At 42.1% G+C, this 16,339-nt stretch overlaps 1 protein-coding gene across 1 annotated transcript in view; it reads left to right on the forward strand.

Annotated features, from left to right (window-relative positions):
* JAK2 (Janus kinase 2) overlaps positions 1 to 16,339 on the forward strand; it is a 1,019,755-nt gene that overhangs the window by 800,973 nt on the left and 202,443 nt on the right. Inside the window, exon 11 of the mRNA XM_085635055.1 lies at positions 7,782 to 7,968. Within this exon, the coding sequence (XP_085491181.1) occupies positions 7,782 to 7,968 (187 nt within the window). The remainder of the gene's footprint in view (positions 1 to 7,781; positions 7,969 to 16,339) is intronic.

A 16,339-nucleotide genomic window follows, 5' to 3' on the forward strand; every position in this document is an offset into this window, starting at 1 on the left:
CCGCGCACGCCCAAGGTCTCCCGTACCGTAGTACACGCCGCCCGGAGGACCTCGCACCGTACTGTGCTCCTGCTGCCAAGGAAGTGTCCGTGACGAACTCACCAAGAATCCAGTTACTGTGCCCGTTCGCACCGTAGGGTGTACGCTTAATCGGAAGTGCCTGCAGTGCATGTACGACCCGTGCCAAAGCCTGTGTCTCCCGCGTACGACGCGTACGAAGAGGGACAACGCGCACAGAACTGTAAAATTACGCTGAAACCAAGAACTCTTGCCAATAAGTATTGTGGGCCATTTAAAACGTTATTTTGGTCTTGTGCTAAGCCTGATAAACCTATATAAAGTATTATTTTTGATATATATCTTGTGTGGAGTCTCACTGTATTACTGTGTGTGTGTTCACAAATGCTTAACCTAAACGCTCTGAGATATACCTTGTCTGCTCGCGCCAAGCTACCTAGAGGGTGAGCAGGGGTTATTGTTGGAGTGTACCCCCCTACCCTGACTGGAAGAAGGACCGTCTGCCTGTCCAAGGTACCTACCTGTGCCAATCAGAGAATCCAGATTCTAACTGTAATGGTAGGCCGCTCTTTCATTATAGAGCCTTTGAGGATGTCATTTGGGTTTGCAGGTGTTGTTCCTGATAGGAAAGCTTCAGATAGACAGCACAAATTTATTTTTTGATACAGGGCTTCCACGGATGTTATCCATTGTTCTTCTGAATGTGTTGATTTTGCACAAATGTATGTGGTTGTTATTGAGATCATTTTAATTTCCCAGAACAACCTGGGATTACTTTGGTTGCTTGCTGTTATAAGCTTGTTCAATAAGTGAGCCCTTGCCTTATTTTTGGTGTGCCAGATTTCTTTCTTGTAAGATGTTTGCATTTGTTTCACTCTTAATGATAGATTGCCATCCAAAGGGTTTTTTGATTGTTGTTTTACTGCTCTGTCCAGGCTCATTTTCACTACTTTCAATTCTTTTCTGCGCCAGGAGGAACTCCATACGCGTTCCCTTTGTTGTGAGGAGTTTCTGGGTTTAGTTATTTAATTAATCTAAAATATTGTCTCTGTGGAGAACTGTTCACAAAGTTTGATCCAATTGATTGAGCTTAGGGCTGATTCCAATTGTGAATTGGCTAAGAGAGAAATCAAGCAGTGTGATTTATCAAGTGGATCATGTGGTTTGCCAACCCATTTTAATATTTTAAAGTTATCAGTTGTAATGTTGTCCAGTATGGTGGGCACTTTCATTAAAGTGAAGTTTACTATTGAAAACCCTATGGAATATGGTCACTCTTGAATATTTTTTTAAATTGGAAATGATCGAAAAAGCGAAGAATGAGAGATTAACTAGAGAATAGTCCAACATTGTAGCTGTTGCAGCTGTAAAGTGGGCCGAGTTTACTTGCTGGTCATTTGGAAATCTGGCATTTAGGGTACTTTAGAGATAAAGTACTGAGTGGAGAGCGGTGATGAGTGATGAAAGCCTCTCCTAACCCATCACCTTTTGAGGATGTTGATTCAGTTGTGGATCTTCCAGCACTCATCCAGCGTTGTAGTGGTTCCATTATCAACCGGTGCTACAGTGAGATTTGAATTAAAATCACTTTTAACTAACCAATTGTCTTCTAGGAGGCTAATCATAGCGTTAATATTGATTTGTATTTCCTTTACAGCCTTTCTTTTGACTTTTGGCCCGGAATTAATATCTAGGGTTAATAATAATCCAGCAGTCTGTTATTTGTTAGATGCCAGTTTTAAAGTCAAACTATTTGCCTGGAATTGTTATCTGTTATTAGGGGAGTTATTTTGGGATGATGATTGAGGTTTAGAATAATAGCAAGTCCACCCATTGCATGCCCTTTTTTTAGAATCTCTTATTGTGTACTTTTGAAATGTTGTGAAACCGAGCAGGGAAACATCCCATTCACACCATGTTTCCTAGACGCAATGACAGTCATGAGATGCCAGATAAGTAAATGCATCTTTGTCTTCAAGTAGCTGATGTTCAAAGAAGAGAACTTGTTCAAACATTCAAGTTATGGAATATCCTTCATTCATGCGTACCTTGGGGGATTCAAGACAGTTGGTAGCCAGTTCCACTCATATTTTGCCTGGAGACTTTATTGTTAATGCTTGTGGCGACTGGGTTTTGTAGGATTGGAATAAATTGGGAGGTTTGGCAGGGTGGGAGATGAAGGAGGAGCAATTTATGTCTTTGACAACCTGTTCTGACTGATTGAGATTTTTGGATGGAATTTGTTTAATTTTTTTTGTGAAAGAAGTATCTTTGGATAGAAGTCAGCGCGAGTACTAGCATTTATTCCACAGCCCTGGGCAGTTATTTTTTTTGTAAAGACTTATGTAGCCACATCAGCTGCTGTGGTCCAGGTGACCCTGGTTGATTCATTCACTTCTATGAGTGTGGTGAAATACATTAGATCGAGAATATATTAACTGATTTGGGGTGTCCCTTCCCCAAGAGTTTTAGTATGTTCCCTCTATTAAGAATATCTAAAACTCCTCTCCACTAGTATTCCAGATATAAAATTAGTTGTTTTTTGTTAATTTCCTTAGAGGGTAAATTGCTTTGGAGAGTTGCGGGAGGTACTGCTTCAGTTTGATTTTTCTTTGTTTAGATGATTTTGTGGGATGCAGCCATAGTTGGAACTTCATTCGTGAAAGTTGCTTTTTCCCAATAGGCAAGTAGATTGTATTTTGTGCCACCGTGGTATTACTTCCGAGGGAGGTACCTCTGTCCCGCATCAAAGGGTGTTTGCTGCTATTTTCAGCAGCTCCGTTGTTTGTGTACACACTGGCTGCTGATTTTACAGGGCCTTCTTTCTGGTTTAGGTGTTTTTAATTTTTGAAATGGACTCGAATAGTCATTATTTCTACCTTTTTGGACATTTTTGTTGGATTTCTTTTGGGTAGCATTTAGGTCAAGTGAAAGTTTTGATCTTCTGAATAGCCAGTAAAGTTAATGGGGTTTACATGAGTGACTGTTTTTTTTTTTTTCGGATTTAAACATGGAAGATTTTTTGTTATGTGCTTTTCTCCGTATTTTGATTAGGTGTTGACAGACTTGGAGTAAGACAGTGTTATCTGCTTACACTTTAAAAATGTGATAACAATCTGTTTGCACGTTTGGGATGGTGATCCTAGGCTGAGACAGGAACTACCATTTACCCTCTTGTGGACTTGTACTATATGCATAGTAGTTGCAGACATTATTAGTGCTCGATCAGATTCAGTGTTAGAAAATGCTTGGGTTTTTAAAATAATTATTATTTCTGTAATAATGTTGCTCAAGAGATCTGGTAAAGAGGTGAGTTTGTCGAGCTTAGGAGAATAAAGACAAGATTATGTTTTTGATGCCTCTCTCAGGGAGCCCCTTTAAAGGGGTTAAGTACTGTTTGTCGATGTTTTTTCCATCTTTAAGATTTAGTTTGCCATAGTTAGAAGTAAGACAAACCTGGAGCTCCAGTTTGATAGGTTCTAAATGTAGAGCTTTTGCTGACTCGTTCAGTGTTGACAAGAAAGCCGACCATATCCACGTTGGTGAGGTGAGTTCGGAACTGTGCACGAGGAAGCGAGATCTTCCATCCACCTGAAGGCATTTGGATTTGACTCCACAAAGCACTTGTGGTGTCCTCAGGTGGGCTGTGCTTAAGAGTGTTCTGACTCGGTGTTGTAGCTATTAATATTGGAGAGGCGAGTGAGAAATTGCAGTTTGGCTGAGGTGCATGTATAAAGATGTTGAATATTCTGGAATGAGCGATGCAGCGTTTGGCGGCACACTGGACCTACGTCAAGTGGTGTGCTGTTATTGAAGTGGGTACTGGAGGATTTTGCCTTAGTCTGTATTGTTCATTTTGCTTTTTAAATGTATTCTTGATTCGTTCCTTGAGGGCAAGTTTATTGTTGGAATCCATGGCAAATTCTACAAGGCTGTTAAGCCCTTAGGCCATTCTGTGTATGTTTGTAACCCTCTTCTGCAGATTCTTCCTTATTACATTCTCATGAGCCCAGACCTCAGTTGGAGTTGACTGGAGAAAGCAAAAGTAGTCCTTCCAAATTTCTGAACAAATGTAAGTGTTGAAAACAAAGGGTGGTACTGGGTGAATGTGCTCTCTCTTTTAAAAATTAAGATTACCATTGATTATGGGGTGAAAGGAAGGCTTAATTTAACGAGAACAACTCTAATCGTCAAATTGCTCCTGAGATGTGTAATACTAATGTTTTTAAAGGTAGATCTGTTAAAGTTAGAGAAGTTAGAGCCAGGGACAGCCAGCGGGGACAGTCTAGTATAGTTGCAGTTCTTGGGACTTCAGCCTGTATTTGAAAAGGAAAGATGAAGCGACAACAGGTGCACTTGTCTCCTTCCCTCCAGGAGGCATGAGCACACCCATATATGGTATTTTCGACTAAATCTGTCTGACCCCATTCAGGAGGCCACGTGGTATACAGGGGCGACTGTGCCACAACCATGGGTGTTGAGGCCTTTTACCACTGCTGTCCTGGGGCCTCTCTTACTATAGTTCTGTACTGGGCTTAGTACCGCTCTTTCTGCACTTTACTCTTGGTAGCGAGGGCAAGCAGCCACAGGCTTCTCAGTGAAGTTGTTGTGGGGTTACTCAGGCACAGTAATCAACACTGTCCCCTAGCTGTGTAATAAGATCAATGTTTAACCCATGCTTCTCTTTGTATAAAAGATTAGTTCTTGATTACTCAGAAAACATAGAATTCTACTACATATCCAACCATACAAGGATACCCGATTTATGATTGTGCTCCTTTATACTTCTAGGGGCTTTTTCAGATAGCTCAGCTACCCCTTCACCTGTCCCTTGCGGTCCACCCAAGGACCATAGTTAGAAGTACTGAGGGTACTGTTTGTACTGCTCCTTTTGCTCTTTTCACTCAGTCTCTCAGGCCTAGGCCTCTTTAGTTTTTCACCCAGTTTTAGATGTGGTGCCAGGCCACTTTTATCCTTGCAGCGGGAACTCACCAGTAGAGGAGCTTCCATGTGGCACACTGCAGTCTTCAAGGGGCTGGCTGTGCCGTGCGTCATTTGAAGGGTCGCGGCAGGAGCAAAGGCTTCTTCTTGGTGGCCTTCTTCTGGGCAGCTGGTGTTATGTTTCTGCTCACAACACGGCTTACTCTGGCACTCCAGTGAGTACTTGACGCTTCTTCCTGATGGCAACATGCCCACAGGGGATTGTCTTTTGTTGCGGTTGTCACTGGGAGTTATGTTTGACACTTAGTACCTGGAGACAATGACCTTGATTCTTCACGAGTCACCCTAGGGGCACCTCTCCTATCACTTGGTATTCAGGATTGGTCCTGAATAGCGACACCCTTAACAGTGTCATGCAGTCTACTTGTGAGGCATATGTGCCTCACAAGTAGACTGCAGGTTTGTCTTCCAGCTTCAGTCGGACCTACCACTCTGCCACACAGCTCGAGGTGTCTTGGGAGCTACAGTGGGAATAAATGGCTGAGATCCTATTGCCTGGTCCGGTAGTACCACAATTTTTTCGGTACAGCTGCTTAGCGAATCTTGCAGATGGACCCTATCCCAAGGTCAATTATGGCAGGCTCTTGTACGATCCGCTCCTACTGCAAAGTTGGCTCATCCTTCCCTCGCTCACAGGCAGAATGTCTTGACCCTCAGGACAGTTGAGTAATTCCTCCTTTAGCTCAGACTTCAGGCAATATTCCCTAGCCTCTGGAGAGTCAGCCGTCTGTGCAACAACAACCCTTGGATGCCCAGTAGTCCCTAAGTACTCTGTGGAGTACCTCCTCCTCAGTCGAAGAGACCACAAGAACCAACACCGATGAGTTTTGGGTCCCATCCTTATACCGGTTTTTCAGATGGAAAACATGTACTCCATTTCTGCTTCTTTGAAACCAGTTTGGCTTGGTTGCCCTTTAATGTGTCCTGGCCAGGCCACTTCCCAGACCTGGTCTTTGTCTGCAATGATGCTCTTCCCAGCAGGACCATCTCCAGGTGGAGGGCCCACCACCAACGTCCAAAGAGGTGTGAGCAGAAGACATCCAGCGATTTGCAATGACTTCTACAGAGATCAGGAAGAGAGACACAATCTGTGCTCCTTCAAAGTACTCTTTTCCCTAACAATAAATACTGCAGGCCTCAACCCTCTGCCATTTACCTAACCGCAGCTGCAGTCAGTGTCATTTACCACTCAATGTATCAGGAAAGTCCCTGACACTTCTCAAGAAAGCCTGTTCCTTTTCCCCCCAATATAGTGTGTGGTGGTGTTCCCCTCCCATCTAGGAAATGCTAGCAACACACAAATGTTGTCATGGGTAAGCAGCCTCTTCTCCATCTTGTACACTGTTCCATGCTGTGGACTTCCAAAATGGAACCTCTGGACCACTATCACCTGTGCTCAGCACATTATTAATACTAGCACACATGTACGGGATGTCGGCTTTCAGGATTCCGGGTTCTTCATGGGCGGCATAACTTAAGGTGAATGGGTCTGTAAGTGTGCATTCATGTCTAACAGATAAAAAGATCTGCCACTGAAATTCACCAAGCATGGTATGCTGAACTAGTGTGCTCCACACATGAAACACGTGACAAGAATAGTAGTCCTCCATCAATATGAGGGTGCCCTTGGTGCACCCCTCCTGGTTCAGGACAAGGTCCAGAACTTAACATTGTCTTAGACCAGACCTAGGTCAGTGCATGCACATGGGATTAGGGATTAGTGTGTGGCTTGACCAAAAACTAGAAAGCACGATCACAAGTACATGCAGTTCGTGCAAGTAGGCCAAGGCAGAGAACCGTCCTTCATGCAAGGGACAATACCATAACAACAAAATCTCAGAAGTGTGTTTCGGAGTCTTATGAACACACAATTGAGACGTGGGATTAACTAAAAGATACTCTCGTAGTGATTCTTGTACCCCCCTTGCACTACATGCATGTGACGCCAGATAACGCAATAGCCATCCCCAGTCTTTGTATTTGGCTACAGCTTGGTGGAGGCTGAGGGAAAAGAAACTGAATTGGAGGAAGGTAGTTTGGTTGTTTGGGGGGGGGGGGGGGGGGAGGGAGGGCTTTGCCTCGGAGCACCGTTGAAGTTTTCAGTTTGTTTATGCGGTACAGAGGTGCCTTGTTATCCTCCTAAATGGAGTGGATGGTTCACAAATCTATGGAAAAGGAGACTGTAATGCAAAGCTCACAAGTCACTCTGATGAGTACCATTCTTATCTTAGCTGATATTTTTTCTGGAGTATTGCATGGACATATCAATGCTGCTTTTCAGTAGTGGTAGAAAGAGCTTTTATATTTAATTTGGCGCAATGTGCCTTTGTTGTTGATTAGATTCTTCAGATCAAAGTTAGGCACATCCTTCGCATTTGCTAAACGTTGAGTGGTATCTGGCTCTCCAGGATATCCATCAAGACCTAGCTGCATCCGATCCAGTTGGCTCTTAGCCAGTTACTAATCATGGAGTTCTCCAAGTGCCACGGAGCCCCAGTATTCTCTTGTTACCACTCCCTAATCTCTTACGCAATGAACTAAAGACGAGTTTATCAGTTTATCATAATTCTGTCTCTGGTTCCTTATTCAACAATTCAACAGCCAATCGTTCTGCTAAGCTTTGGTGCAGTCATTTGACTTACTCATACAATGCTGTCCTGTCCTGTTGTATGATTGTTACGTTAATATAAAGTTAATAAATGTTTTCCCTAAACAGTCTCAATAATTTAATTTGTGTTTTTTCCCCCTTTGTATTGCTGAAGCATGATGGAGTGTCTGAGTATAAGCACTGTTTAATCACAAAAAATGAAAATGGGGATTACAATTTAAGTGGAGCGAAGAAAAGTTTTGCGAGCCTTAGAGATCTTTTGAACTGCTACCAGAAAGAAACTGTCCGATCAGATGGCATAATTTTCCAGTTTAATAAATGCTGTCCGCCAAAAACAAAAGGTAAGATCATTTAGAAAAAAAGTATGTTTTCGTTATATTTAATAATCATTATATTTCAAACACTCATCCTAAGCATGCAAGGGGCAAATCCAAGCCATGGGGCATGAGGTTACACAGACCCGTCTCAAAATGCAGTGACTGTAATATTATATTAGCATATGTTTGTGGGGGTACGGAGAGATGGAGATCCATTTCATATGTATGGAAAGCCCCACTGATTGGGATACTGGAAAGATGGTTTGGGTCCCATAAAGGAAATGGTGGTATTCCAAATCCCAGCAAGCCAAGCATGAGTCGTTTTCGGAGTAAGACACATGGGATAGGACTCTAACTGGGCGTGGGCTGGAGGCAGTTTCATTTGTTGGTGTCTGCCAAAATGGTCACTGCAAAATGTCTGAAGCCAAAAGCCTGCCTTTCTTGATGGATGTGGAGAAGAAAGATCTTGGACAAAATTGCCCTGAATATTTTATCACAACACTTTATCGACAGCATATGGATCCCAGTGTTGTGATGCACGTAAAAAGACTAGACCTCATGTGTACCCCCAGAACTGAGAACCCTACATCTTTTTGATTAAGCCAAGGATCACCACCTAATATCATATTCGGAACAAAGGGTTAGGAAGATGTGTGTCCTTGAAATCTGCAATTTCTTGCTGAACCAACCTTAGGAAACAAAGGCTAATCCGGGACATGTGCATAGATGCAAGGGCTACTGAAACACCACCTGAGTAGTGTGTAATAGAATTAATTCATCCAAATGCAGTTGTATGAAAAACACACAAAAATGTTTTTAATAGCATTTATGACAACAGCAAAGACAGGTTGATGCTATATTTATTTTCACACTGCATGTCCTACTTCCACTTAGCCGTTCCCTAACTGAATCAGTCAGCAGACTGACAAACATACAGATCTGTACATCCTGTGAGACCAACTCCCTTTCATGCTTCATCTGCATAATTCACTTCTTATTGAAAGCAATAGAATAAATTATATATACCAGTGGGAAAAAAGTATAAAAATACCATTTTCATATCTTGTAGAAAGTTTGCTGTGATCTGCAGACTCTTTGAAATAACAAAAGTATAGTGCGAGTAGTGTGCAAGTAAGAGAATTATTCATGATTTATTTATTTTTCTCAAATGTTTCTTTTATTTGCAATAAAGGCAACGCATTACAGAGCACCACTGGAGAGATACTAGACTAAACGTTTTCATGCTCCCCTCTTTCACGTTCAAGAGCCCCCTCATTAGCACCAGCAGCCCTGCACAATGGAGAAAAACACACTTTTCAATACTAATAATAGTGAAGAAGTCAAACCATAGTCAAGTGGTTGGTTGTTGGGGTAAGAAGAGAGATCAGGGTAAGAAGAGAGATCCGGTGTAGAAGGATTCTCAAAATCACTGCTAGAAGAACAGAAAACAATTAGTGGCCTGCCACCAGTGCCTAAGTAAACAAACCTCTGTAAAACTAACTCACTACAAAAACATGTTTTCAAGACAAAAGCAGCATTTTTTTCAACTCAGAAATCAGTAGTTCTGGTCCTATTTTAATACCCATCACCAAAGAAAACTGCAACATATTATCACATTATTTTGAAGGCCAAATAAGAAATATTGAACTCGGTCTCCCAACTGCAAAAATACTCTTACTCATATCCTGTAAAACCCCAGATGTGTGACTTTATTTGGACCTAAACGAAAAGAAATGCTACGTCTTGACCTTTTCTTTGCATTTGACACTGTCGGGCCCACCTCCCTTCTAAAAATTCTTGAAGATAGGATGGGGTCTAAGGCACGGTTCTGAGGTAGTTTGAATCTTCTCTCTCAAATCACTCACTTGACTCCTCGACAAGAAGTCCCCCAACAGTCCATATTCTCCCCAACCCTTTACTCTTTGTATATGGTCCCCCTCTACTCTCTCCTGAGAACCTTGAACACCCCCTTTAATCACTGCGCTGATGAAACTCAGCTGTATTTGTAAATCTCCTCTCTGGAGGACTTAGCCAGTCTTCCAAAGATTTTCAGATACCTCCTGCCATGAACGTGACTCCAACTTTTTAAACTTACCGCTAAGAAAACAGAATTGCGTTTGTTCTCACCTATGCTGTGCACAATCCCTGTACTATTCCTGACTGAATTCTTCAGACTTATTTGATTGCCAACTCTTGGTTGTAAAAATGCGTATTCATTGGTATTAGTCATAAAAAAAACATAAAGGTCCATGCCCACATCAGTGCTGCCACTAAAAGCACTCAATTCCAAATTAGAACCCTTAGGGGACTCAGTTGTTTTATCTTAGCAGACAACTTCAAAATGGTGGTCCAATCACTAGTCCTACTTAAACTTGATTATGGTAAGTTGTTATTGAGTGGCATTGAGGAAGTTCACCTAGACCCACAGGAGGCAACCCTCAACCCTGTAACTAATACCAATCAGTATAAACTCTTCATTGGGGACCCTCGTTTTCATCTCATTTACATTATATTTTAATACAACTGCAAGAGTACGGGGTCCCACTCGTCACTTACTCATCACCAAGAACCCTGCGTACAGGTCAATGGAACTTTGTTTTCAGCTGAGATGTACAAGTTAAACTCAACATAAATCATTATCAATTATCATTTCTTTAGTTCAGTCAATAAAGAGATTTTTGTTGAGCTAAAGGTTTTTTTTTCAATCTTTTTGTTATTCATTCTTTTATTTAAGTATTCTTTTCCATGTTTCATCATTAAAGGTTATCAAAATCAATCAGTATACAGTATTAAGGTAAGTCAATTCAGTACATTAAAATAGAGTATCTATACAATAAATGCATTAAGCATGTTCCATAAAGAATCTTTCCTATTGTAAGCGAAGTCAAGATAAATGCGAGAGTGATTTAAGGTGTCAGTTCAGATATTCATGAAGAGTTCTGATGTGAGAATCTAGCCTAAGCATTAAGCTTTAGCAGATTAAGCTGGGAAGTGTTCTCAGCTCAAATAATAGCAGATCAAAGAATAAACTTAAAGCTTCTCATAAAGAGATGTCCAGAAACTCAGTACAGAGTCTCCTCTCAGAGAGTTAGAAAAGAGGGACCCACACCAACTGCTGAAAATCGGGAGTCCTACAGAAAGAGTATGCTTAACTTGTCTAGGAACACACACTTATATAAACGCACATTTTCTGTGTTGCAACTTTAAGATTCTTTCTTCTTCTTCTTGACCAATAAGATTTCAGCATGCTACTGGGAACAGGCCTACTCCCCATCTCCTCACCAGAGTGCAATTGTCTTTTAATCATGCGTCCTTAAATGTTGCATCACATCCTTTCTTGTTTCCAAAAATGTCTTTCCATGAATCATCCTCCCTGTCATCTACAACTTTTGCAGTGTAACTATCAGTCGTCTAATACAACAAATGTCTATGTATTAACTAATAAACAGTAGTTTCCAAAATTGCAAAGTCTGCAGCAAAGAGAAGAAAACCAACTTGCACAACTGTCCTTTAAAGTGAAAAACATGCATTTTAGTGTTAAATAAATAAGTATTAATTTAAATACGTTAAAATATGTTTTTTTTACATATGTCATTTCCAAATTCCAGGCATCATTTCTAGGTTACCGGCCTATAGGTTTTAGGTATGGTAGCCTACTACAAATGTTTGTATTAACACATTCCATTTATTTATTTTTTTAAATTTATTTTTATTGAATTCGATAACAATCATACATACAGTACCAATTAGCAGATTGTATAGTTACTCATACATTTGTACATTATGCAGGGGTCAGCGAAGCATATACATTAATTGATCACATCTCTCTATTTTGTTTTTTAACATAAATTCTGCACGTCAGATAATCATTTTAATGTTTCTTGTTTTGACACCTTACCTGCCTCTGAATACTAGAACATGCTATATAAAACTGCTTACATAGATAAATAAACTGTAGTATACACACTCCCAGGGCAGTCTCCTAGATAATTTCCCACTTCCATATTTATGTGATCTTCAAACGTGTTTGAGCAGAACCACAGGGTAGAGGCGGTAAAACAGACCAAACAATAAAGGGTGTGGTCCTCCACACCACAGCAATGAATTCCAGTCTTCTTTAAAAAAAGAAAAATTTGCAGCTTTCACTTGTGTAAAGATTTAAGACGAGTTCCCATGCTCAGCTTTTAACTTTGCTGGATTTCACACTGAGGCAGAAAGGCTCATTGACAGAGCTCATTCCAAATCCCCAGTAAGTGCCTTCACCTGTATACTAGATCCCTGAGGTAAAGTCAGGAAAAAGTAGAGCCTGCTGTAATCCCACTTGTAGGTCGTATGTCATAGCATCTGCTTTTTAGGTCTCGGCTCGAAGGCTGCGCTTGCGTAGTCTCGGTCCGAGATTTAATGACTTGGAGAAGAGAGGCTTGAACCCGGCCCTCTTCTCCCCTCTTCTCCATTGGCTGGCCTCTTGAATGCTGGCCAGCCATTGGAGAAGAGGTTTGTCTCTCCGAACAGGCCCCGTCCTTTTCGGATTCGGGGGCGTGTTTTTTGCTACTTTTCTAATTATCTCCTCCACCCAATGGCAAGAGGAGAGAAATGAAAAACACGCCCCCGAATCCGAAACCGCCGCTGCCTTTCTCCGAGGCATTTCAGCTTCGCCTCGGAGAAAGGCGGCGGTGTTCATGGCGTCCTCTCCCCCTGCTCTTGGTTCCCGTGTTCGGCTGCTTCACTGTCTTACGTCTGCGAGTCTTGATGTATCTGAAGATTCTAATATGCCTTCTCTAGGAGAAAACGATTGTCATGAAAATCTAGAATCAGTGAGTGAGGAAACTAATTTGTATGGCAACATTATCATTCAAAATAGTTCTCAATGGGACAAGTTGCTATCTGTTGGCAGGGTGACTAAACTACCTAAGCGATTTAAGGGTTTTAAAGCAAACCGAGTGTTCCCATTGTCTCCCATTTAGACAGCAACCTAATTTATTTTGGGAATGTGAGAATGATAATGTTGTGATACAGGCAAAAATGTAACGTGTCACCACGAACGTAGACTAAAACGAAAAACAAATTGTCAAGGCAACTTCTAGAAATACAGTAGCAAACATAACCAGAAGAAGTAAACGCGATGACGCCAGGGCGCATGGAATTGCTGTCACGCTGTGACGACATGCCGTACAGCTCAGAAGCCGGAAGTACCAGCTGGGTTGGGTCTGTTGTTGGGTTCCTTTCTCCGGATCGTTATGCAGGGCTCGGGCTCCACTGTACGCCGCCCTGCACGGGCTCCCAAGCAGGCTGAGCGGAGCCTGGCCTCGGCGCTGCCAGGTGCTCTTTCCTTCACCGCCCTCTGTACCGCTCTCGCTGAACCAGCCTGGCTACGCCTGCACGGAGGGGGATGCGGAAGACCCGAACTAGGGCTCAGCGATGTGCTGGGGCCGCTGGATGAAGGACTTTTGCGTGGTAAGCCTGTGAGGTGGGGACTGTGGCTTCTCGGGGTACAAAGAGCTTTGAGCAGAATGTTTCGAAGAAGCGGGCACAAAGGAAGCCCTCGATTTCGAGGACGGCCATCTAGTTCTCAAGTGTGACCCACCATGGGAAGGCTCCAGAGTATGCGGATTTGTTTTGCTTTTGAGTGGCCTTTAGCGCTGCCCACAGTGGCCAGCAAGAGCGCGAGGGGAGTCGTATTACAGTGCGTCCAAATCTCGCCCTCTCTTACTTTATAATTTATGAACTGTAAAAACGGTGGTTGTCGGTAGCTGTGTTAAGGGGCCGGGGGAGGAGATGCAGCACTGGGTGGGGGTGGCGAATGTCTTGTAAAATTTAGTTTACGGAGTAAATTCAGCTATAGAGAAACACAGATTACGTTCAGGTGCGGTCAAACTGCCCTGATTGAGTTAATAAAAACCACGCGGGGGTACTGGGAATATATATACCCTTTGAAGTTTTTTCTTCCTTGAATCATCTTGAAAGATGCACACATTGTCAGATTAGTGTATATGCATAGGAACAGGTTGATTTGCCCAAGATGAAATTGTTCAAGTAGGTGACCCGAAACACACAAGCTCCTTTTAGATTGATTTTTAAATTCTACCAGTCTTGCTGGAAAGGGATCGCAGGACCACGTTCGGAAAGTGATTGGCTAAGAGTGTGCCATTTGGCCAAAGGTGGAGGTTGCGATAACAAAGTCTCCTTGTGCGACAGTTTTCAATCAGCCCACAACCTGGAGTGGTTTATGTCAATGCCGAGAGACCACCCTTCAAAGTTTATGGTCTTTCTCTAGATGTAGAATACATTGTTGTATTTCCAACATGTTTAAATTAAGTGGTAAGGATGAGGCCCGATGTCAGATACCGTCGTTCCTGCACTAAAATGTACCCACTGGCACACATCTAGTTCAGTTGTCTGCTCACCCCAGTATCTTGCCGGCTTACTCAGGAGGTAATATCAGTACATCTCTCACTACCTCTATTGCACCTTTTTCTAATGTCCCCCAAATATGTTCACATAATGAAAGGTATAGGCGTACATAGATTGTAAGGTCCTTACTTTGGGTCCGTACAGCGATAAACTGACCAGAGTGGGGAGGTGTTCACCTTAGGGCGCAAAGTGCTTACATCGCGGTGTTTAAGAGTGGGCATACTGGTGCCAGAGCTCGCCACCCGGTGAGAAGTGTTCATTAGGGCTCTCTATCTCACTACCTCACTCTCTATCTACCTCACTCTCTCTCACTACCTCACTCTCTATTTCAATACCTCACTCTCTCTCTCTATCTCACTACCTCACTCTCTCTCTGCTAATGCAATAGGTATCACATATGCAAAAAAAAAGCTAATGCCAATAGAAATGACAATGCCATTTATTTAGGGATACTAAAATGATTAAAAAAAAAATGAGCAATGCCAATAGCTCTACCTATAATATTGCCGAGACCATTGCATTGTAAATGCTTGTTTCAAATTGTGGTCCCTCTAATTTGAATATCTCAGCATCACCATTGCAGTGCAACATGCTTGCTCAGTTGAAGACTTGGACCCCTTCGAAGGGTGCCAAAAAGTGGTGGTTCAGAGGGTTTGGGGCTGAAAGCATCTTGCATAATGTGGTGCCAGATGCCAATCTACAAATGCACCAATTGCAGTAGCTACTCTTAGAGCAGTGGAGTCCGCTGTGAGAAAGAGTCAAAGCTCTTCCCAGTCCCCCATCCTCTACTGTGATGTTGTTATAGCAGCGACTTGTCAGGATTATATTATATTGTATTGTAATGCCATCTTATTGGTGCTGAATGCTCTTCTGCTGATGTTGAGTTAGAGGATAAGGAAGGTCCACATACATAACAGCAGCACTATGTTTATTTTTTTCTCTCTCCAATTAAATTATTTGTGATTTGGAGAAACTTCTTCATCTGCATCCACAAGAAATTAAGTTGCGAGCCCTTCCTGTTCCACCTATAAAAGCAATTCCTTACATGCTTATAGATGCGGTAATAAATAACTTACAATAGAAACATGTTGACAGCTGTAGTTACATGAAATGCTATGCAGAATACCTAGCACGATCTTAAAATGTTGAAGGCCATGACCATAACAAAAGGCAAAGCGAGCAACCCTACTCAAAATTTGGACACCTGCCATCGATACTTACACCTGCATTTGTGAATAATTTCGGACACGGTTGGTGTGACTTGCGTGATAGCACAACTCCACATGGATAGTTATGCCCAAGTCAGATGGGAAAAAAATGGTGAACTAACTGAGAAGATACCGATACAGCGTGGGGTGCGACAAGGGTGCGTTCTCGCCCCCACACTGTTTTCCCTGTTCATCAATGATTTGGCTAGTCGCTTAATGGATAGTAAGAATGATGCACCTTCCCTGAACGGGGAAAAAGTCCCTATCCTGCTCTTTGCAGTGACTCTTTTTTAATATCTAAGACACCAATGTCAGTCAGTCAGTCAGTCAATTACTTTTATTCGATCAATAAAAGATCATAAAAAGAGACAAAACAGACATAAAATCACAGTACGTGAAATACAGAGCAAAAGTACATCAATTACAAATCTGGTAATGAAAAACATAATCAAAATTTAAAAATGTGAAGAGAACATATTTCATCGGTTCAATTCTGAGTTAAAAAGAATAAATAAAATTTAGGGATAAAATTTCCATCTAAAAGACTAACAGGGATGGAATACTCCATAACTACGGGCCACCGCCCGTCACGACCACATCCGTTGTGTTAAAAGTAGGCCGCTCTCTAGCACGCTTCTTACTAATGCGAACAGCTGTGACTAAAAAGTTTGCTACATAAAAGGCAGTGGTAATGTTAGGCAGAAGTTGCAGGGACAGAAGCGCTGGACGAACCTGAACATGGCCAGCCCCTTTAAGTAAAGGTAACAGGTATTTTG

Source organism: Triturus cristatus, chromosome 2_1 (genome assembly GCF_964204655.1).
Source record: "Triturus cristatus chromosome 2_1, aTriCri1.1, whole genome shotgun sequence".
Classification (NCBI taxonomy): domain Eukaryota; kingdom Metazoa; phylum Chordata; class Amphibia; order Caudata; family Salamandridae; genus Triturus; species Triturus cristatus.